At 51.6% G+C, this 24,552-nt stretch overlaps 1 protein-coding gene across 5 annotated transcripts in view; it reads right to left on the reverse strand.

The window, feature by feature from the left end:
* The window catches only part of NFATC2 (nuclear factor of activated T cells 2), a 146,430-nt gene extending 123,532 nt beyond the window's left edge, over nucleotides 1-22,898 (reverse strand). For 2 of the 5 annotated variants that reach the window (XM_032461381.1, XM_032461382.1), the window contains exon 1: nucleotides 9,607-10,211. In XM_032461381.1, coding sequence (XP_032317272.1) covers nucleotides 9,607-9,736 — 130 coding nt within the window. In that variant the 5' untranslated portion in view covers nucleotides 9,737-10,211. Of the gene's footprint in view, nucleotides 1-9,606; nucleotides 10,212-22,397 lie in introns of those variants that run through there. The other 3 variants (XM_032461383.1, XM_032461384.1, XM_032461385.1) reach the window with 3 other exon arrangements.
* Nucleotides 22,899-24,552: the final 1,654 nt, after the last annotated feature.

Below are 24,552 nucleotides of genomic sequence, written 5' to 3' on the forward strand. Positions count from 1 at the left end.
TGACTGAAATAGAAACCCAGCCAAGGAGCCTCCATGAGGCGCCTGTCCTTTGGGGGGGGGGAGGGGAGGGGGCAGAGTGAGCCGGTGCTCTCAGGCTTGAGCAACTCGGAGGAGAGAAGCCAAGGCACGGCCTGGAGGCCAGACACCCCTCGGGCTGGCAGCGGGGCCCCGGAGCTGCGGTCCACCCCTGTCTGAGGCGATAGGCCCACCACCGCTCAATGAGCTCACATCCCAAGGTGGTGTGCGGCCCGGGCCGTGGGTTTGAGACATCACAGTCTGTTGCCATGGCAGCGTTAGGATGCCACAACCTGGCACCGCACATGTGAGGCTGGAGGGCGAGGGAGAAGATGGAGGGAAAGCGTCCTGCCTGCCTCCATCCCACTACTCTCATAACCTGTGTGTTGGGGCCACAAGGAAATGCCAAGAGGAGCAGAAGGTAAATGGATTTTTCATCTGGCGGCTCGCCCCACCTATAGGAAAGACCTTCTTTGAAAAGTTACAGAGTGCCCTCAAGTAACAAATTCAGCACGTAGCAAACTTTCCAAAGGGCCCCAACACCCTTCTGCCCCTGCCATGCACGCACGCCGGACAGTAACTGGATTCCCAGTCAATGGATTGTGTGCATTAATAACGCCGGAGAATCAGGTTGTCACGCCCGTCATTCAGAGGTGACACATACAGACAGACGCAGGGCGTGCGAGGTGAGAAATTCCATCCAGATAAGTCAGGTCCAGAAACGCCAGAGAGGGAAGGAAGGCAGTTTACCACCCCGTCTCGTCAACGTGGAACCACTGGAAAAAGCCACCTTGAATGCTACGCTCTTTGCTGACCTTGCCCCAGCTAAGGCAGCTGTCTGCCTTCACCAGACAGGGCAGAAAGGAGGGCTCGGTCCTGTCTCCCAGGCAGCCTGCCACGACACAGGCACCCGGGACACAGGACCCGGGACAACTTGCAAGCAACAAGCTTTACCAACCGGCCACTGGCATGACCGTTTGCAAAAACACATGCACCCGCGGGCTGACACGTATTCCTTTTGGAGAGAAGCAGAGAAATGCATGGAATCTGCAACCCGTGTGCCTCGAGGTCAGCTTTGGGGTGGGGGCATCAGGGCCCAGGCATCTGGCAGATATGAAACCTCACCTCCGTCCTCAAATTAAGATGGAAAGAACCGGTTTAAAGCCATTCCAGGGGCCCTCCTGCTTTTAAGAAGTTCAAAGACCTTTCAATTTTCCTTCACTCAAATAGCTGGTGTTCACTGTGCCTCGAACTTTCCTGTGTACCGTCTCCCTCTCTGAAGCTTACAAGCACCCTGGGAGGCGGTATTCTCACCTCCTCTGTGTTACAGATGCGGCAACTGAGGCTCGGGGGTGCAGAGGCACCCAAAGTCACAAAAACAATCAGGGGCAGACCTGGGATTCAAACTGAGACATCATTTAAACGCAGTAAAATGCACAGATATTAGAAGTCCATCTTGTGCCTCTTTACAAATGTATGCACCTGTGTATCCACCACTCAAGATACGGACTATTTGCACCTGGCCAAAAGGTTCCCTGGTGACCTCATCCTCATTCGGGGAGACCCATTAGCCTGCCTTCTTTCACTACAGACCGGGTTTGCCTGCTCTAGAACATCATATAAATAAAATCAGACGGGATGGACACGACACATCTGTCCTCAACCTTCTGGCTGAGAGTCAACCATGTTGTGTGCCAGCTGCCATTTCTTTTTTCTTGCTGTGTAGTATTCCATCAAGTGATTACATCACACTTTATCCAGTCACCCTGCCATACCACCTCCATTCTTCAAGAAGACAGCCACTGGAGATTAAACCTGTGATGCAGAGAGGTCACCCTCCAACAGAAGAGAGTCTCTCCACATTTGTTTTGCAGGGCATGGCAGAGAGCAGGGCTCAGGTGACTTCCTTGCCAAAAGGAGAAGGAAAGATCTGGTCGAAGAATTAATCAGAAATAGACCTCAGATAATCCTCCCTCAGAAGAAGGGCTCGCCACAGCTAACTCTGTCTCTCCATCAAAGCCCTGCACAAGGGGACGTGGGCGAGGTGGTGGCCACCTTCCTCTCTTCTTTTCCTCTAACTCACTCAGCAAAGCCCCCTCAGCTTTCCACCAGCACCTCCAACAGCCATGCCCCTTACTGAGTCCCACACCCCCCGGCCCAGCCTGCAAGGCTGATTTCCACCTTTCTTTCAGCCACCTTGAAATCCAAGTGGAAACTTCCCCTTGAAGACTGCAGGGCTCCTGTTACCTTCGGCCAAGGGCAGAGACTTAAAATTAATACCCAACTGACTGATGGGTTCTTTATTTACACTTGTCCCCAGGAGCCTTCATCTCAGTGCCATGTTCCCGGGGGTGGACACACTTCCTCAGTGGCCCCTGGTAATCATGGTCATTAATGACAGTCCTCCTTTCTCCATGGCAACGGAGGTGACGGCACCCACTGCGGACTTCAGACCCGCAGCCCAGCTTCTTAGGCCTACCCAGGTCAACAGCCCCTTTCTGTGGTCTTTACAATAACTCTCGCAGGCACTGCAGACTTAAAGGTTTCTCCCCTCACCCCGTCTCATTTGACAGTGCCCCCTTTTCGCAGGCATGCCCAAGCAGGTTTGTTTTGATAAGGACCTTTATAAATTCTGAGCTTTGTAGGCAACTTTCTTACCTTCAGAAAGCCCACTCACGCATGGCTCAATTAAAATTCACGTGGGAAGGGCTGGCTTTTAGAAATACATCGTATTCACTAAAATAGGCCCAGCTGAGTAAATGCTCTTTGCCCAAACCTCAGGTTAGGATGCAGGGAGGGTCCCAAATGCCAACTCAGGAAAAGCAATCTCTCTGCTCTTTCTGTAGCTTCCAGTGGACCTTTGATACATTTCTCTGGCAGAGGAGTTAAAAAAAAAAAAAAAAGGCATTAAAAATCCAAAGCACAGGGCTTTAGATCTACATGCCAGTTTATAGGAAATGCAAGGGACAGAAGAACATGTTTTTAAACAAAAAACCACCACAGGGATGCCACTGGCAAAATCCTGCACGTAGAGAACAGCACAGGAAAAGTAACCCTAATTCTTCAACAGATAAATGGCAAGAAAACAGACTGATGGCGAGCTTTATCAAATGAAAGAGACGTAACGGCCGTGTCAACCACGTACAACGCGAGGCTCTTGCTGGGATCTTGGGGCACACAAATTAACCATAAAAAGAGACTTGTGACACAAGCAGGAAATTTAAAGACTGGACATTTGAAATTAAGTATTTCTTTTTTTAGGTTTGATAATGGTATTTGATTTTTTTAAGAGTCCTGATTTTTGAGAGCTACAAACTAATCTATTAATAAACTCTTATCCCGTCTGGGATGTGATTTCAAGTAACCAGGGGTGAAGACGCAGAGAATACTGAGAGGCAGGGAGGAAATAAGATGGGCCTGATGTTGATAACCATTGAGGCCAGGTGGTGGGAACATGGGAGTTAATTACACCGTTGTCTCTACTTTTCCATATTTTGGAAAATGTTCATAATAAAAGTTCAGGGAAAAAGTCAAAAGGCAGTTCCTCTTGCTTTGGGGGAAGCCAGGTCGGGCTTTGCTCCAGCAAGGGAGGTAGACAGCCCCTGACCCATTCCAGGAGGAGCCCCAGGGCCGAGTCTTGCCTTCTTCCCTGAGCTCAGTTTGGTTGGGAACAATCAGCAAAAACCGAACCGCGTGCCAGCCCGGGGAAGCCGAGTTCGGCCGGAGCTCTGCGGAGCCCGTGGCTACTTCCTGTGCCGGGGAGGGAGGGAAGAGGAAGTCCCTCGGTGGGGGAGCCACAAGGCATCCACCAGCTGCCCTCTCCAAGACCTCCCCTTCCCGGACCTGGCTCAGGGGGTCCCGTGGGGCCAGGGCAGGCCACCTGGGAAGGCCCTGCCTCCCTGAGAGAAGCAGCCACAGGGAACCTTCCAGCCTGAGAGTCTGGCCAACAGAGAAAGCTTCTGCAGCCAGCCATATTCTGGGGCCAAGGCAGGGGCCAGACGAGAGTTTTTAAAGTCAGAACTGATTGTATGTAAGTTAGATGCCTGAGCGACAGTGGTGCTGATTTAAGCCCAGTAGCCAGTGGCACCTCTCCAATGACCATCTTCTCTTAAGGCTCAGGATTCATCAAAGGCAAAGCCTATTTCTCAGAACACATCACCACTGCCATCCATCTGAGGTTCACACAGCCCAGCTGCTGCGAGTGATCACACTGCATTGTGGAAACCTGCCATCACCATCTCCATTTCACAGATGAGAAAACACAAGCGCAGAGAATCAGAATCACCTGCCCTGAGGCATCCCACTAATAAGGGATTATGTAACGTTCATCCATTTATTTGGCAATTATTTATTACATGCTTGTTAATGCCAGGTACTTTTGCTTGGTCAAGGTCACAGAGGTAGAAGAAAACTAAGTCAGAACCTCAAGCCAGGATTTCCTGACTTCAGACCTGGTGCTGTGTCGTGCCAAATCAATGGCCCCCAGAGTAGGGGGAACATGCACCCCAGGAGGCCTGCCTGACAATCCCCTGGGGTGCAGAAAGAAATATAAAAAGAGCGGAACACCCGGCTACCTCCTGTCCTTTCCCATTTTCATTTTTTATGCATGTTTTATAATGAGTATAATTCCTTTAGCGCAGCGGAGAAGACAGAATTGGTTAAGTACAGAAATATCAAACATAAGGGGTGAATGCACCCCATGGTGGTGTATAGGGGACCCACGAAAGCTGGAGTCAGTGACATTCTGGCTGAGCTGTAGTGCTGAGGGCAGGGACTTGGGACCCCAACCACCTGGGTTCAAGGCCTGCCCTGCCATTTACCACTGAACAACTCTCAACAATTAACTGACCCCCAAAGACTGACTTCACCGGTCCCAGGTACGGCTGGAAGGTTCTAGTGTGCAGCCAGGACTGAGAACCACGAGCCACCAATGCTGCATTTTTCAAATGTATCCAACCCCATCACCTGAGAGGACAAAATAGCCTTAGGAACCAACCTAAATAACCCAGCTGTAAGATTTTAAGAGTGTCAACTCCTGATCAAAATCTAAAACCACCTCGAGAACAGAAGGCCTTTAATTTGGAAGCTGGGCTGACATGTGTTCAGTAATGAAGAATGATTAAGGCAACTTTCTCCCTCGTTCTTTTGCCTCCCCTGACAAGGCCACCGCTCAATTCAGCCCTCATTTCACCTTTCCAGCTGCACCTGGAGACACTATTTGTACAAAGCAGGCTTATTAAGGCCTGTCCTTAACTCGACACAGACGGCAACGTCTCTGAATGTCACACGTGTTTAGCGAACTTGCTTGCTTAGGGTAGAGCTCTATTTTTAGTAAGAACCAAAAAAAACAAAAAAACAAAAAAACACCACAACATGATACTATATCCCAGCACCTCGTTTGTCCGTTTGTTTACCAGGCTGTGCCCACATTGGCCTGGGGGCCAGGCAAGGGCAGGACCACATCTCATTCGTCTCTATACCCCACAGGGCCTGGCACAAAACCAGCATTCAGTGAGTGTTTGCTGAAAGAATGAGGTTTTAATTGTCCTCTGTGAATGGGCTGCGGGCAGGTGGCCCTGAGGTGCAGAGCAGGTGACATTAGGGAATGGGCTCCAGCAGGGTCTGTGACCTACTGAAAATGGTATAAGGTGCACTGGGGCAGAGGGACCCGTGTGTGAGGGTGGGGACGAGCGTGGGCGGCGGGGATGCGGGGGGCAGGCACGCACGCAGTGCGCTCCTACAGCCATGGGGCCTGTGGCTTTCAACAGCCTTTCACAGGGCTGGGACCCCAGGTGTTTAAGGATCATCGGAATAAACTCTACCAGCAATAGGCAGCTGTCTGCTTCCCTTTCTAAAAAGTCAGAGTTGATGCCACGTGCATTAGCTTACCAGGAATGGAAGGAGGGACGCGCCAGACCCACTGAGGCCAATTAGAAGTGAGCCCTCCGGACAAGTCAGTCCCCGACATGGCCCAGAGGAGATCCAGCACCTCCGGAGGTGCCTGGGGATCCCCAGTACCTGCCCATCTCTCCCAGTGTATCACAAGTTCACTGAATTCACAAGCACACACAACGGAATTCCATTTCTGATATGTCTGCTGAGAGCCAGCCCACCTCTCCCCTCCAAGGTGGGGTCAGCAGCCCTGGTCAGGACCCCCACAGCTCTGTCCCCATTCTTCCTATTACTATGTACTTAACTCTTGCCCTCAGTAGAAAAAAATAAGAGTCTATTTTGCATGCTTCTAGGCAAATAAACTTGAAAACCTGGATAGGTGAAATGGATAATTTTTTTTTTTTTACAAAGTTTACCAAAACTGACTCCAGTAGAAATAGAAAATGTAAACATACTGATTCCCACAGACACAATCAAGAAAAGCCATCACAGAACCACCGCGCAAACACACACCGGGTCCAGGCGGCTCTGCAGGGGAATTCTATCACGCTTTTGGGCATTCGGTACTCCCACAATACACACACTGTTCCTGAGCACAGAGAAGGGAAGAAAATCAAACCTACAACATACCGAAAAGGAAACTACAGACGAGTTTCACTCATGAACACTGCTGAAAGAAATCCAACAGCAAACCACTGGAAACCAGGAGAGAGGCTTGGAACACACGGAAGCTCAGCACAGCCCTCAGAAGGAGCCACGCCTGCCAACACCTTGAGCTTGGACGTGGCTTACAGATGCACGCCCCCAACACCTGCTTTCATGTTTTTATGGTGTTCTCCCTGTGTCTGTGTGTCTCCAAATTTTCTCTTTTGTGAGGACACCGGTCATACAGGATTAGGGGCCCACCCTACTCCACTATGACCTCATCTTATTTTAATTAGTTCTATCTGCAATCACCCTATTTCCAGATACACAGTGACCACGTGGGGTTGATATCAGGGATATTTCAACCTTAGGAAATCTATTGCTGTTAGTAAGCATGTTAATAGACCTTAGAAGAATTCATATTTTTCCATAGATGCTAAAAAGTCTATGACATAATTCAACTCCCATTCTGGATCAAAACTCTCAAGAGAATAGACAACAGTGCCTACCAGCTACAGGTGGAGGGGAATTACGTCTGCTACGTGCTCAAGCCCATAAAATGAGCATCTGACTTCCCCCAAATCCCGTAAGTGCTGTCACCAACTTCCGACCACGTCTGTTGCATGAGCAGTCCTTTTCCCTCCTTGTTCCTTTGCCAAGCTCACGCCCAGAGCTAAGGGAAACACTCCACATGCATCACCCATACACTGTCACCTGGGACAAAGCCCAACAGCCAGACGAGGGCTGGTGCTGGCGCTTGGGGAGCTCCATCATGCAGAAGCAGAGACTGCTATGAACAGCTGGGTGAGCCAGAGCCAGACCCACATCTGGAACAGCTCACTTTAGCCTCTCAAGGCTCACGACATCCCTTCTCTTCCTGAGCCATCACGTTTCTGTGCTGCCGACTTCCCAGCAAGGAGTCAGTATTTTACATATTCCAGCATCCCTCCCCTCTCCTTAAGTGGGGCTGCAAGTAGTAACTTCTTTCCAAAGAGTACAGTTTGGAGAGGAGTGACTTTCTGGCGGAGGAACCTGACAAAAGCCACCTTAGCCAGGTGATCACAGCCAACATCAACAGTGAGAAATCATGCTGACAGTAGGCACCATTGACATAATGTGACGGAGATGTTCACTTTACCTCTGTGGTCTTCCTCCCCAAACCTACAGCCCTGTCTAACCATGAGAAAACATCAGAACACCAATGCAGGGACATTCTACAATGTAGCTAACCATTGCTCCCCAAAACTGTCAAGCTCATTAAAAAAAAAAAAAAAAAAACTAGGAGTCTGAATCTGAATAAAATATGAACTTAGGTTCATAATAATGTATCATAATATTGGCTTATTAATTATAACTAATGTATCATACTAATGTCAGATGTTAATCATACGGGAACTGGGTGCTGGGTGTATGGGAACTCTGTGTACTATCTTTACAACTTTTCTGTAAATCTAAAACTATTTCAAAAAATAAAGTTTAGTTTAAAAAAATAGATTGTGGGGCCTTCATTGTGGTCATTTGGACACCCATCTGGCGGACACCAAGCACCACTTGCCAAGAAAAACTAGAAAAAGCACCTCCCATCAGATTTGGCTTGGAAACTATTTCCCCGGAAATCTACCCCCTGCAGGAAAAAAAAGTGAGTTGATTGTGAATCTGGGAGGGGTGTAAATATTAGTTCCCTGCAAAACATGACTTTCATCTTAATGAACAGAGAGACCACTGATGCTAGAGGGATCGTTTGCAGATTCTTAATTGTATCTTTTCAAAGCGAAGGATGGCCTCCAGATTGCAACTCGAGAAGACTGGCCTCTTTGGCTGCCTAATTATTTCCATCTCCAGCCAAAAACAGAATAATTACTAATTACCCTCTTCACTTGGTAACTGAGTAAAGGGCATCACCAAAGTCAAAGGAAGCCCCTCACCTACGGTGGCCAGTGAAGACGCTGTAGAAGGAAAGTTCAAACTTCTCAGTCACCTGCCTGACACAGCATCTCTAGGCAACAGCAAACCCCCTGAGAGTCCGGAAAAGGCCTCCTACACACGCCAGCCAGCACAGCCCCTTCCTGCTCTCCCCACGCAGCCAAGCCCAAGTGCATCTGGAAGTTACCACTAGGCCTGCCTCTGAGGCTTCAATACACATTGCCTGGGTTGGGCTGTCAAAATCAGGAAGCCTGGTTGGGTTTTTTGTTTTTTTTCCAAGACAACCTGCTAACCAGAAAAATACAGAGAGGTTGGGTGTGCGACCTCCTTCTTCTGACCAAATCTCCTGTTAGACACGTGAAATGATGGCCCAGCCTGGGGAAATCCCCAGCCCCCAGCGCAGGGGGGATGTGAAGGCACAGACTGGCGGGTCTCTTAGGCAGGAGCAGCCAGCATCTTCCTGAATCCACAGGCCAGCTCTCCCCAGAGGCCCACAGCCACTGTGACTGTGGGGTAGGGGATCACTTAATAAAGCTCAGACTGAGCCATTTGGGGTGATTTGCAAACGCAAGGGCAGAACCGACGGAGGAAATGGGCCAACCACCTAACATGAAGTCAAACCACCCTCTGGTATTAGATACAGACAACCTCTTCCTTAGCGTCAGCACCAAGTCCCCAACAGCGCGGCTCACACGTGGTGGAGCCTGGAGCTGGGAGGATCAGCCTCACATGCCCTCCTTTCGCACCAGCCCCTCCCCGCTAACTCCATTCTTGGGCTTCCTCACCTCCTCCCTCCCAAGGCAAACCAAGAGCTTCCGTTGCCCTCTGACGACGCAGGAACAGGCAAGAAGCCAGCTGAGACCCTGGCCACCTTTTGCTTTGGTACCAGTGACCCTCAGGGAGAAGTAACTGGAAGCCGGCGCCCTACCGGGCCGAGTGAGCCCAGCGCCCCCTAAAGGTGGCTGTGGTCCCCGGTGCCTTGCGCCCTCCCTCTCACCTGGGGAGAGGCACCCCCACTACAGGTCCCCCAGGAAGTGTGACATCTGGAGCAAAAGGGCGCCCTGTGCCCACTGCCCAGGCCCACGCCCCAGCCCAGGCTCAGGGGCCAGGCCAGGGGGAGCCTCCACCGACCTGGGATAGGATTCAAATAGTCATAATCGAAGAGGATGGAGAAGTCGAACTCGTCTTGGGGGCTGCCCCCAGGCTCGTGGCCCGGGGCGTCCCCGCCGTCGGGGTCGGGCTGCGGCTCCGGGGCATCCATGCCGCGCAAAGCGGCGGGAGGGTGGCGGGGCCGGGGGCGAGGGCAGGCTCGGCGTCTCCTGGGCCCCTCGCCGTGGGTGGCGAAGGTGGCAGGAAGCGGGGAGGAGAGGCGGGTCGAGCGGCGGGGTCGCTGTCTTCGTGGGGGCGCACGCCGGGTCCGGGGATGGCGAGCCTGGCGCAGCGGGTCCTGGACGCGCCCGGGGGAGCTGCGCGGCGGCGGCGGCGGCGGCGGCGCGAGCTTCCTGCTCGGGGAGGCACCTGTTGCAGCCCGGGGAGTGGGGAGGCGGAGACAGGGCGGCCGGGCCGGCGGGGGCGGGGCCGCCACCCGTGGACCCGAGAGGGAGGGAGGCAGCGGGGAAGGGAGGAGAGGCGGGCGGCCCCGGCTGGCCGGCGCCCGGGAGGAAGGAGGCCGCCCCCTGGCCCTGGCCCGCACCGGCCCGGCACCGAGCGAGCGTAGCCACCGGCCGGGGCCTCCGCCTTCCACCCTGCCCGCGGTGAGCGCTGCGCCCCTGCCGGACCCAGGATCTGCAGAAAGCCACTACCACTTGTTTTGCCCTACGTGACCAGCTGATCTCAAGCGCCTTCCCCTTTTCTTCTCTAGGAGGGAAGGGATGCGCACCCACTCCCTTCTATCGCACACTTGTGTCTCCAGGTGTGCCCACAGCTGTGGCATGATTTTCACCTACATCAGTTACTTGCAATGCCCCTGCACTCAATTCCCCAGGACCTGGGAAAGAATCACAGATACTCTCAAAGCACAATCCTACCTCTTGGCCACCTGTCACGTGCCAGGTGCTGGGGACAGGCAGCAGGAACCAGACACTGTTGTCCTGGGAAATTCACGTTCTGGTGGGGGAAGAGTTATGAAGGAGATAAACAAGGGAAGGAAGATCATGCCCGCAGGGTGTCAGGAGAGAACGCGCCAGAGATAGAGGGTAAAGGCCGGGCTGGGGACGCTCTGCTCACTTTGGCGGTCAGGTAGAGCCTCTCAGGGACGGGGGCCTGACTGATGGGAAGATCTGGGGGAAGAGCGTTCTGACAGGGGGAACCAAAAGCAAGCAAAAACCAGGAGCTGTGTGTGTGGGAGACGAAACAAAGAGGGCGGTGCAGTGGGAGAGACTGGCAGGTTGCGAGTACACCTGGCTGCTTGTTAGAAACACAGATTCCCAGGCCCCTCACTGGAGCTTCTGACTCTGTAAGTCTGGAGCAGAGGCAGAGGAATGTGTATTTTTAAGCAAGCACCCAAGGTGAATGTTATGAACAGGCACATTTGGGGACCATTACATAAGAACCCGCTACTGCCCCCTCAAAAAACACTTTTAAGGGTCTCAGACCAAGTTAGCTAATGCCAGAAGACAGACCCACAGAGGTAGAAAAGGAGACGAGAACAGTGGTCTTCAACCCTCACAGCACATTCACCTGAGACACTTTTAAACTCCTGTGTCCGGGCTTCAATCCAAACCCACTGAACTAGAACGTCCAAAGGTGTTTGGGGGGATTTTTTTGCTTTTTGTTTTTCTAATGATCTCAGATGACTTTAAAGGGCAGCCAGTGTTGAGAATCACTGGACCAGAAAAGCAGGGGGGAGAGGTTCAGGGATTCCCTGAGAAGCACAGCGTGACCTCCGTCAGGGACTGACTCGCATCCTTCCCCACGTGCCAGAAGGACGGGGAAGGTGCACTCTTCAGAGGGAGCCAGCTCTGCTCCGTTAGAGGATTTGTGCAAAGCTACTGATCATAATTCACTCCACAGATCTTTCTCTGGCACAGCTACAGAGCTTAGGGATGCAGCCCTCAGCAGGAGAGTGTCTACGGCTCGTCGTGCTTGTACCCCCTTAGCACAGAGGCCGAGCAATGACTAGGGCTCTCCACATGGCACTTAGACCAGAGGCGCTTAGCCCAAGCTACATATTAGACTCACCTGGAGAGCTGTTACAACCGTTCAAGTGGCTGGGCCCCAGGAGGGACCAGTTTTAATCAGAATGTTTGAGGCCTGGGCATCAGTATTATGTTAAAGCACCCCAGATGCTTCCAACGTGTGGCCGGGGTGGGAATCACCGGTTCAGACACAAACGCTATTCCAGGGGCCTGAGCCTGGCTCAAGACACATGAACTTTCAGAGTCCTTGGAAGCACTTTCTGGTTGTCAGAGCATAAACAAGTCCTCTTCTTTGTTTCCTAAGCATAAGCATAGCTATACTGGGGTATACACAGATATACCCAGCATCTTAGGGGTGCTTTAGATGGAGGAGGGGCCATAACCCAGGCTAGGGCACTTATACCCAAGTATTCAGAAGGAGATGGATGCTCTTGGGTCCCTAGGACAGCAGTCAAAATCCAAACCCTGAAATTTGGTCAAGGATAAAAACAAAAAACCAAAAAGCCTGCTCTTGTGCTCTAAAAGGAGAAAGGGTGGTGTCATCCTCATGAGCCCCTTCTCACCCCCCCATCCATAATGATTAAATGCCTTTCATCTAGTGGACACCTATTGATTTTACCTGCCTGGAATCATTCTCCCCTTCTTCTGATAACAACACCCCAGTATGTTCCTTTGGGAACTACACTTGATACAATCTTGGTAAAATTAATAATCCAGCTGTCCCATACTCCCCTGGCAAAGAAGTGCACAAATGACCCAGGCTTGGCCAAAAAGAAAATTTTATCTCCACTAGGCTATGAGATCCACTAGTGCAAGGGTCATGATTGCCTCCTTCACAGCTTTCTATACAATGAATGTGTGGATGTGTGGTTGGATAAGTGGATGGATGGATGGATAAACGAGTTTGACTCTCCCTGTGAATATAAGATCCTTATATTTCTCTTTAAGAGCCCTCCTCCCTGAGGCTTACTCGGGCCACCCAATTGTTAGGGTAAGATCGTAAATTCTTACCCCCAACCGACATCCTCTTGAGACACCTAATAATAAGATGAGATAATAAAGATAAAATAACTTTACAAGCTGATAAAGTGCTATAAGAGCTTCAGCCTTATGAAGAATGGTTCAGGACATTCTAAATAATACTGAGTGCCTGAGTTGTTCCTCTGAACAGTGGAGATATTTTTTCAAGTTTCTAGGATCTGGAATCTGCAGCAAATCAGAGTTCTTTAAAGGGAAGGGTTTCAGACTAGACCCTGACCCTTAAGAGAGTTTCTACTGGAGCAGTAGGAAGTGAGAGGCTTCTCTTTTCTTAAAGGCCACTTTGAAGAGTGGGAGCTTAGGCTGGGGGAAAGGCATAATTTCATTTCCAGAATAAATGATTTGTGCTGTTAGAAGCAAGGGCTAAGAGCAGACGCATGATCCTTCTGCATCCAGAGGCCACACCGGGGGTGGGGGTTGGGGGGGTGGAGGCCTTGGCAGTGCAGCTCTGTCAACCTTCCCTCTGCCCGGCCACTGACCTCCTTGCAGAGGCCCTAGCCTTTTACTCTCTCTCCAGGGTCTCCATCGAAAGTGCAACAGGAAGCTAGTGAGGCCAATGAGAGTTTGAAAACTCCTAGCACATGCTGGTACTGCCTGCCCCTGGCCCAGGAATGCAGCAGCTCCATTCAAAAGCATTTACCTTAATGTATACTTACAAACTGAGATGAGTGCCGTGAAAGAAAGAAAGAAGACGCCACAGAGCTTCTATCAAGGAAACCTGATGTGGACAGGGAATTCAGGGACAGCTTCCTTGCAGAGGTGATATTTAAGCTGAGACCAGAGGGTTGAGTAGAAGTTAGCTAGAGAATAGTGAGAGGAAGAACTAACAGCCAGATGGGACAGTGTGTGCAAAGGCCCTGAGGCAGGAGGAAGTATGGAGTATTGAAGGAACTGAAAAAAAAAAAGACTGGAGTGGCAGGTGCTCAGGGATGGACAAAATGACAGTGTGAGGGAAAGCTAGGGATTTAGTGGGGGAATGATGAATTGGGGGAACAACAGCACAGTTTCAAACTTGACTTTCCCTGCAATCTATGATCAACATCATCTTTTAAAGCCTGAACAGGACTCTTCTGCTGTGAGAAAACTATTTTCCAGGAGGGGATTGTGGCCAAAGAATTTGTTGACATCAGCGGCCCCGGAGCAAGCATCAACAGTAAACCCCTAGGAAAGCAGGGATCTGCTAAACACTGGAACCCAGACCAAGCTGGGGCCGCAAGATGCCCCATTTGACAGCAGCAGAGGTCAGAGGTCTGCAGGAGCTCAGCCAAACCCATCCTGCAGCCGTATTATGCTTGGCCAGCCCTGCTATTTTTTTTTTAAACCCAAACTAACATTTTTAAATTGAGAGATTTCATATAAAAATCCAAATTTCCAGTCTCTCTCCCAAAACAGGAAGATCAAGCCACAGCTGGCCCATATTCCCAGGTGGACCTGTCTGCTGGAGCTGAGCAGAGGCTACCTCCTTCAGAGGATCCGGTAGCTTTTGGGTCCCTGCCGCCCCCACCCGGCTGCCCCCATCCGTCCCTGTGAACATGTGAGCCTGAGACCCTGGTCTCCAGGCTCTTGACTCCTTCTTCCTCATCCCTGCTCACCTACTTTGTCCTGGTTTTGTTTGTCCTGTTCATTGCTGGCTTCATAGGACATTCCCCTCTGCCTTATGGAGCTGGTATTTAACAGGAGAGCCGGGTCAGCACACTCACTGAGCCCTTAAACTGCCATCCTTGCCTGTAATTAAGCAGGAGATGCCGGCATCCCTCTGCCAGGGGAGCTTCATCTCCTACTGAATCAGAGCCTTAATGGCAGGGAGCAGAGGGATGGTTTGTTAGGGGCTGGAGCACTGGTTCATCTTTGCCCAACCCCACAACTACTTCTCAGCCATATGCTTTTCCCCTCTTTCCACTGTCACCTTTCTGTCACCCAGGCTGTCTCCCTAGATGACCGCACCCCTAGTATCGTGACTCCCATCCCCATCCTCTTTCCTGCTGTGGCCTTGCAGACTCCAACATCTGTGTCAATTTCATCATCTTTGAAGTCAGGGAGTGACGAGGACAAGCAAGCTGACTTCGGGGATTTCAAAGCCACCCTCCACCAGCCTCCCTTCGGCACGACCACGCCCCCGAGCACTTCCCACCTTCCCCACCCCATCAAAGCCCAGGATCAGCTCCTGCCCTCTGTCTCTTTCATTCTTCTGTCAGTGCAGTCACCAGACTTCAAAGAAACTTTTAGTTACTTTGCATGTAAATGACTTCACATGATTGTCTCTTTATCTGACTTCGCAAAAAAAAAAAAACTTTATCTGACTTTCACATGCAAATAAGGATGTCTTACATCTTGGATGCTCCCCATACCACCAGCTGGCGCCTTGCAATAGCAGATCTTCCATAAACACGTCTGAACTCATTGGTTGAATGACTTAAACTAGGTTATCCAGAAAAGATCCCAAAGACTTGGGAGCAAATAGATTTAGCCCAATCAGGAAGGACTCTCGAAGGTTAGTAGGCTGAAAAACGCAATAACTGGAATTTAAAACAACACAATAAGAGTTAAAATGGCAGCTAACAGGAAATGACCCCTTTATACACACTGAGACTCGATCTTTACATACATGTCGGACAGGATCTGTAGACCTCCGCGCCCACCATGTGTAACAATTATCATCATCCACTCTGTTCAGTTACAGAAACTAAGGCACAGAGTAGGTTGCGATGTTACTTTTGAAGTCACACATGCCACCACGGAAGTGGCTTTGTCCCATACCAGTCTGATACTCATTACTGAGTCACGCTGTTCCTGGGTTATTAGCTAAGGGTGGATGCACTAAGGGACATTTTTGGACCAAGATGAAACGCTGAGAAAAGTCTTATGACTCCCAGTGATCGCAGAGAGAGGAAGAGGAGCTGACATGAGGACTCCAGACTGGGCCAAGAGGACAACACATCTGAAGTGGTTTATATTATTCACAAAATTAATGGCATCTACCCTCGGGTGCCAAATACAGGGACCGGCCCTACAGAGGCCCAAGGCTCAAGGGAACACGGTCTGAGAACCAAAAAAGGAGAACACTCTATGGATAAGGAAGCACCAACTTCTCCCCACCTCCTCCTCCCTACGCTGGTTCCCACCACCGTCACCCCCCGCCTAGGCCACCACGGCAGCCTCCCACCTGCCTTCTAACTAAGCACACGCTCTTACCTGGCTGGAGGCTGTTCTCCACTTAACAGTCAGTATGGTCCTATGAAAAGATTAATGAGAGCACACCCTCTGCTGCTTCAGATTCTCCCAGTGCCTCCCCATTATCATGAGAATGAACTTCAAACTGCTCATGAGATCCTGCTGGACCCTGCCCTGGCTCGCTTGCGGGATCCCCTACCACACTCCCCCTGCCCTTTCTGTCCCAGCCACACTGGTCTTGCTGTTCACTGACTGTCCCAAGCACGTGTCTCACCTCAGGACCTTTGCACTCACTGTTCCTTCTGCCTGGGGTGCTTGTCCCCCAGACCCTGGACAGGCAGGCCCCTCACCATTCAGAGGTCGATGAATAAGACATGTCTTTAGAGAGGAAGGGACCATCCAGTGTGAATGGGCAACCCCTACTATTGCGGGTTGAACACGTCCCTCCTCTAAAATATGTTCAAGTCCTCACCTCAGGTGCCTGTGAGCGTGATCTCACGTGGACACCGGGCCTTTGCAGATGTGATCAAGTTAAGCTGCGGTCACTAGAGCTAAGGGTTCTAATCTAACGACTGGTGTCCTTACAAGAGGAGGAGAGAACACACTGTACACACAGGAAGAAGACCGAGGTAGAGACTCAAGGGATGTGTCCACAAGCCAAGGAGCACCAAGTCTCGCCACGAGCCACCAGAAGCTAAAACAGCCAAGCAAGGACCCTGCCCTAGAGCCGAGAGGCCGTGGCCCTGCCGAAACCTTGGTTTCACACGTTTAGTCTATGAAACTGCGAGAGGAGAGATCACAGTTGTTTTCAGCCACCCAGTTTGTGGTAATCGTGATGGCAGCCACAGGAAACCAGTACACCCACGCACCACGCATACGCTCACACTCACTCATGCTCACACACTCACACGTCTACACCCGTCATTCGTAACCCTCTTCTCCTACTGTGGTCTCCAGCGTTGAGCTCCGGTCTAGATTTTCTTGGATACTCCCAGTGTGCCGGCTCAGAGTTTGCCTCGTGAGAGCAGATGCTGCCGGTCTTGTTCACTTATTCCTGGCGTCTTGGAGGGTAACTGGCACGTAGTAGATGCTCTTACAATGTTGATAAAAATGAATTAAACGGTCAAGGGGCTTCTAAGAGGACATGGAAATGAGCTGGGCCTTGAAGAAAGATGTGAAAAACAGGAGCAGGGACCCCAGGTGTAAAGACTGGCACAGCCAAGGCGGGGGAGGGGGACTGAACAGCAGGTGCCACAGAGCAAGGGAACAAGGACAGGCACGGGCTGCCGACAGCAGTGGCGGTGCTGGGAGGGAAGTGTTGGAGCATCAGGCCAAAGAAGCCCCCAGTTGGGTCTCGGCTACTGAGAGAGGCTTTGAGGAAATGCGCCTCTGGGCAGGTCTGCTGCACTGGAGAGAACCGGAAAGGGAGGGAATGGGGTTCCCAGAAGCCGCGAGTGGCCCAGAGAGGCAATGTGGAAGGCAGGAGAACCCCCACGGCAAGATCTAAGGGAGGCAGGAGAGAGAGGACCAGGTAGCTCTTAAATGGCGAGCTTCTGGCACCGGCTCTGTCCTCTCAAGGCCTTGTCCACTCACTGTCTTGGTTTCCTCCTCTAAACGGGAGGATCACACCCAGTTCCAACCTCTCAGGTCATTTCGTGAGACTCCACTGAGATCATATCTGTGCAAAGTGCAGGGCCCTACGGTACGTGTCCAGTCTGGAAGACAGATCGCCTTCTTGCTAAGATTATTCAGCCTAACAGGGAGCATCATGGTGGAATGGGATTGGTACCGGCTTCGCAATTCGTGACGGGAGGGGGCGGCTACCCCTCCCTGTGCAAGATGGGGTCATACCTGGCTGGTTGAGGACAGACAAGGTGGAGAGCCATGGGGATGCTGCCCGGCAGATAGGTGGCACTCAGTAAGTGGTGGCAGCTGTCATGGTCATCGTTGTTGGCTCTTGTTGTTGTTGTTGTTGTTGTTGTTGTTGTTGTTGTTGTTGTTGGGGGCTGACTCATCCTGACAACAGTGTGAAAGCGTATGCCTGCTGGGTGACTCGGGAGGAAGCCTGCTTAAGTCACAAGCCCTTCGTGGGAAAATGTGGAAGTCAAAACCACCGTCACTGTCAAAAGGAGGCAGGCGTGTGTGAGCCAGAAAGATGGCACAGCACTTCAGAGTTCTAGCCTTAATTCTGTGCCCTTAACAGGTAGCATCACCCCTACTGTGCATCATTCATTCATTCATTCCTCCATCCATTTAACAAAAAAAGTACTGAGCATCTATTAAGGACCAGGCACTGTTTCAGGCACTGGGCCACAGAGGGGAAAAAGACAGTGGTGGTTTCTGATTCCTGGAGTTCAGGTCTGGAGGAGGACATGGACATGGCGTGGACCATGACCACGAGTGTGATGAGCACCAGAGAAGGGGAGGAGGCGGCACAGGGGGGTGGCCCAGGAGCCCAGAGGAGGCCTCCAACCCGGTCTGGGTAGTCAGAGTCTCAAATTCCTGTTCTAGCAAAGGAACAAAAATAGGTACCTGCCTGGCTTCTCCCAGGTAAGGTGTGAAATCCTCAGTCACTGACTTGCACAGTAAGTGAGAGCTAACCGTTGAGAATATGTGTGGAGAAGGACTTGGTAATTGGTTGGTTTTTCAGGTTGGAATTTTGGGGGAGGGGGGAAAGGAGGCAATACTGAATTACCAAATTGTACAGTAATAATGACAGCAATTATTAATTAAGTGGGTACTTTAAGCAAGTTCATATCGTTCATTAAAAAATTAAAACCCTCCATAGATTGGTAAATGATTGATGTCATCCCCCACAAGAGCCTCTGCTGCTTGGGACCCTCCCTTCAATTCAGCAAATAAAGGGTTAAAGGCTGGCCCAGCAGGGGAGTCCCTTGGGACCCTGCTTCTGCTGTTCTGATTGGCTGATACTCAACTGTTAAATATATTAAGCGTTACTCTGAACAGTATTACCGTCACTTTTTGATACATGGGGAAACTGAGGCACAGGAGAGTGAATCTGCTTGCACGAGGTTGTGCAACCAGCAAGTAAAAGAGCCAAGAGTTGACCCTTTCACTCAGATCTCAAGCTGTTGGCCCTGGGGGCAGACATGTTGCCTGGGACCTGCTGGAGATTCACGGAAGCGGGAGACTTGGCCCTGTCCTCAGAGGACTTACAATCCAGGGAAGGGAAGCTCTTCATAAGAGCAGTCGGAGGAATATCTGGGGAAAAGAGTGATTCTCTCTGAAGTTCTGGGAAGAGAAGGAGAGACCAGGCGGTCTTGCTGGAGGAGGAGCCATTGGGGTAGCAAGGGAGGGGCTCAGCCAGGAGGGGACCTGGGAGGGGTCTCTGTTGTGTGGATAGAAAGCTCCTGGGGATGTTTCCTGCCCTAGAGGAAGTGGAAACGCTGTGCTTTTGTTTTCCTGAGAAGGCAAGGATCCCTCCCTGGCTCGCTCAGGACGAATCAGCTGCTGCCTCAGTTTCCCCATCTCTAACAATGATGTTTGTACCCTCCACATCCTCCCACACTTCTCTTTTTCTCCTCCTGGGTTTGTCAAGGAACAACGTAGTGTTGGCAGAAGAGCCCAGGACCGGGTTCTGGTCTGCCTCAGTTTCCTCATCTGTCAAATGGTGTGATAGAAAATTATGATAATATGAGTAAGTTCCAGGGACAGCAGAGCATACGGTCAAGAGCCTGGGTTCAAATTACAGCCTCCACCACTTCCCTGCTGGGTGGCACTGGGCCAGTACCGCCCCTCTCTGTGCCTCACTCCCCTCCTCCATGAAGGAAACAGTGATTATAGCGCATACCCTGTACAGTGGCCCTGATGATGAAAAGACTTAATACTTGTAAAACACCCAGCCCTGCCGCTCCCAGTCAGTGCTCATCGTCTGTCCCAGCCCCATGGCACCGGAGCAGAGGCCTCACCGTGGGCCAGGCGTTGTGCTACCAACTTACAGTATGACTCTGCGCGAAGCTGGCTCTCATCGTCCTCAACTGTCGCATCCAGTGTGTGCTAACTGCATGTTAAGCACAGAGGGAAGCGCTTTATATGCGTGACTTCATACAAGGCTCGTGACACCCCTGTGAGGTCCGCACTATCATTATTTCCTTTTGCAGATGATGAAATGGAAGCTTCACACGCCATAATCTTGGCCCAACCTGTGTCACTGAGAAGCTCTAATAAGTTAAAAAAAAGTACCTTGGGAGGTTTAAAGTCCTGCATCTCTTCAAAGAATGTTTGCTGTGAAATCCAGTTTCTACATCATCGTAAGTTACTGTTTTGTATCTTTTAATAGGAATTGCAGCTAATGTTTCTCCAGGATTGACTAGAAGCACATCAGCATTTTAGATGCACTCTCTGTGTGCTACCTCACTGACTCTCACAGCCAGGGAGACATCATTATTGGCTCCATTTTACAGATGTGGAAACTGAGGCACAGAGAGGTGAAGTCACTTACCCAAGATCACACAGCTGCAATGCAGCCAGGCAGAAATTCTACCCCAGGGAGAAGGCAGGGAGTTTGGGTCTGGGAGTGAGCAGAGATCACCCTGGGTTTGTTTATTCCTGAAATACTTTCCATCACCCCACTTCAGATAAAACCGAACACACCTCTTTTCCCAGGGCCTCGACCCAAAACTGCACAGCAAGGTCAGTATTTTCTTACCATGCAAATATTTCTATTCGCTATTTAATGACCCCACCCATCGGCATGCACCCTTCAGATCTGTCTGTCCCTAGGCTCATGGTAGGGCTGGAGTTCAAAGGGACATTCAGTTCCCCTCAGGAGACCCCGATGCAGGGCACAATTGAAGCGCCTCTCATGCCAGCTGCCTTTGATGCCTGGAATTGCATTCTCTGTGCCCAGTGGCTCTGGCATGCCAAGTGTCGTTTGCCGGGAACAATGTGGTGCCCTGTCTCCCACATGTGTACACACACACTGGCACGCACATACTCGCAATCCCTGCACACATGAGCGTGGGCTGGGGAGGCTAGGCGATGCACATGCACACACAAAATACACAGACTCCAAACCTTGAGCGAGTTGACGTTCATAAACCCGGAGCAGAGGTGTTGCAGCCTCAACGACATGCGAGGCTTCTGCTAGATCACACAGTAAAACAGAAGCCCAGTTTCTCTTCCAAGCACTCTTGTCTCTTTTTCCAAATAGAGCTAAACTTGGCATTAGTCTGTGCCCCCACCCCCACATCATAACATCAAACACTGTGTTGCAGTATATATGACAGTAAAAACTCATTCGCGTCCTTAATATATCTGTTGCCTGTCTCAAAGCATCATTTTTACAGATGATGCAATATTAGTAATATTTTTTGGCCATTATGTCATAGGCTTGACCACTAGCAGAGGACAGGATAAACTGGTACCAGTTAAAACATTCAAAGTGCTGGCCGGGTCCTGCTTTCAAAAGTGCAACTCAGCTAAAAATACGTGTCACTGAGGTCCGCTGTGGGAAAGCACACCATTTACCTAACCCGAGGCATTTGGCCCCACTCCGGTTTTCAAAAAAGAAAGAAAGAAAGAAAAACTCTCAGGTTTATTTACTGAAATTGTCATTTCTTCCCCCCTAGAACTTTAATCAGCCACGCAGAGCACAAAACCTACATTCAGCTCTGATTTTATGACACGAGGCTAACTCCTCCTACGCATATTTATTCCATTTAACTCTTGCAGCCCTGCCCTCTGGGCAGTGCCCCCCGCTATTCGCAGGTCTGGCCTCTGAAAAACACATCACATCGCCCGGTATCCACCTTTAAAGCCCGATTCATTAGTGTACAGCCGACACCCCTCCACAATCCCAACCAGATGGGATATTTTCATATCATATTCGTGTATGTTAAGCCCCTCCCATAAGATCCAAGTAGCATGATTCCAGGGCTAACTCCAAGAGGAGGGAAAAAGAGACAGAAACACAAAAAGTAGAGTGTAATCAGATCGCAAAACAAACTGATGGTACATTGCACTTTAAAGGGGGAGCTGGAGGACTGTATCCATCAGGCACATCAAAAAGGGGAAAGAGAATTGTTTAAATGTCCCAGAGCATCTGTTGCTGTAACTGTTAAAAAGCAAAGTCTTCATTACTAGACTTACTAGATAGTAAAATGCCAAGCCTGTTCTCCTAAAAGAAAAAAAAAAAAGCTACATGATGATGGTAAGAATGTAATAATAATAATACAGCTGACTGGCATCTGCTGTCAAAAGCCGAGCGCGGAAATGGTTAAGCAGCCCGCGGTTAGTAGCGAGAATCCCTCCCGGTGTCCCATGGAGGGGACAATCCTTGTGACAGACTGGCCTGGGGAATCCCGCCTGGGGACACTTCACTGCCCCCGCGTGATGCGGTCTGAAGTCGGCTCCCCCGTCTCCCCTCCTTGGCCAGGGCGAGGGCGCCTCTCCTCCCGGCCCGCCACGCTACCTGTGCGCCCTGGGAAACCGGAGTCCCCGGGCCTCCCCACGACCTCAGCCAGGAGCTGAAAGCCCTGCCCGGGAAAAGAGCAGAAGGGAAAGGGCTGGGAGGCGGGAGGAGGAAGCGGCCGGAATAGAGGGCGAGTCAGTTACCTTGGTCCACAGACCCCATGATGCGGAGGGGATGGCAGTGCCCCAGTCTGAACGCAGCCTCTCTCTGCATCTGGAGGGGATGGGGGCTTGGCGCGCGGGGTGAGAGGGGTCTGTTTGGGTAGACCAGGAGCCAAGGGGGCGCCGTCCTCTCTAAAGCATGCTCGCGGGGCTGCCCTGGCCGAGGAGCCTGTGAGCGGCCCGGGAGCTGCGCGCCGCCCGCCTCCCGGCTCCCGGCTCCCGGCACGGCGGAGTCGGCGCGGCTCGGCGCTCGGGCTTACTCGAGAGGGAACGCGACTTCCTTCCCCGCGCTCCGTGTTTATAGGCTTTCAATGCAGTAAAATAACGGGATTCCCTCACTGTTTCCTCCTGTTTATCCAGCGCCATGGAAACCACTGGATCCCGTCCATCTCCAAAACTAAGGGCTTTCCTGCAAACTTCACACTCAGGAATCCATGACGTCGCCTCCTCCTCGGCCAGCCAGCTCCGTGGCTCCCTCGGCCGCCAGCACAAGTCCCTGATTGTTCGGGAGAAAAGTCAGGGAGAGGGAGCGATGCGGGCGACGGCGAAGAGAAGGGGGTGGGGGCGTGGGAGTGTCCAAGTCGGCCTTGCAGGAGCTCCAGGCGGCTGTTTGCAAGGATTGCCCCAGCCAGTGCCTTCCCTAGCCCGCTGCAGCTTTGCATAAATCTTGCCCAAGGCTCCCGAGTCCCCCCACATCCCCCGTTTTCCAAACGGGCATCTCCCAGACAAAGTCACTGAGGGTCCCACACCAACACCTTCGGTGGTCGCGGGCCCTGGACACTGACCCAGGGGCCCTTCCCAGTCTCTGGGGGCCTCTGGCTGCCCAGATTTCTTGTGCTCAGGGCTGGTGGGGAGGAGGAGGGAGGGGGAGGGGGAGGAGGGAAAAGAAATAAATAACGGTGCCTTGTGTCAACTCTCCAAGATTTTTTTTCAAAGAGGTCTATTTTTAGATTCATTTAGAAAACCCAAGGTTTCCAGTGATGCTCAGAGGCTCCAGCAATAATGAAATGGCCAAAGAGACGCCGAAACCAGGCAACCCATGTGTTTACACACGCTCTGAATAAACAGGAAAATAAAGGGAAGGGATGTCATGAACTCTGCACAGTGTCCAGGAGAAGGTCCGTGGGATGCCACGCGTGGCTCCCATCAATGGGCCACAGACCCCGGAAGGCCGGCGGGGAGGGGGAGAGCTGCTGCTGTCAACATGCTCCTTCCGAACTCACCCTGGAATGGCCGCTTCACCTGCACGCAGGGTGGGAAATTGGGGCCCACAGATAAAGCCCGCTTTGAAAATGGCCATTTCAGACACTGTTGTGGCTCTGCTCAAACTGCGGGGAGCACCAGGGCTGGTGACTCATCAGCCCCTCCCCACTTTCTGACAGACAGACTTGAAATGTAAGAGGCACTGAGAGGAGCTGGCTGCATCAGTGGGACCACGCTGTATTCCACGCCTTGGCCCACAAGAGCCTTGCTGGGCTCTCAGACAGGACCGCTCCTGTGAGATGCTGTCTCACGAACAGTAACTGGGAAAAGCCCTCCACTGCTCCCCCGGCCTCGCCCACCCCCTCCCCTCAGAGCCTGCTTCTGCCAGGGGGGCCTCCAGCTTGAGTGACGCTGTTCCCGCAAAGAGCAGCCGTATCTGCCCACCTGCTGTACCCCGAGTTTCATACTACCTTACCTTAAACTCCCTGCAGCCACCCTACAAGCAGGGGAACCCTCCCTCCACTGTCCAAAAGGGAAACCGAGGCAGATGACTTGCCTTCTGGTTTCGTTGGCAAATAATGCAGTGCAGCCTGGAAAGCTGTGGGGGAGATTCTTTTCAGGAACCCCTATGGAGAGTTCCCCTGAGAACTCTGTACCCCATTATCTGAGGTAAGAACAGGGTGACCAGCCACCCTGGTTTGCCTGGGATTGAGGGGGCTCCCGGGGTGCAAGACCTTCAGTTTTGAAACTGGGGACGTCTTGGCCAAGCTGGGACAAGCTGACCATTTGGGGCATGAATGAAACTCAGCTACTCAACTCCCTCTGCCCTGATCCACACAGCAAACAAGGCTACAAACCATTGTCTCTGAAGACAGCCACCAGCCACCATACACAGCAAGGTTCTGAAGAGCAGCCTCGAACTCAGCACACCTAC

The sequence above is a fragment of the Camelus ferus genome, chromosome 19 (genome assembly GCF_009834535.1).
Source record: "Camelus ferus isolate YT-003-E chromosome 19, BCGSAC_Cfer_1.0, whole genome shotgun sequence".
Taxonomy (NCBI): Eukaryota; Metazoa; Chordata; class Mammalia; order Artiodactyla; family Camelidae; genus Camelus; species Camelus ferus.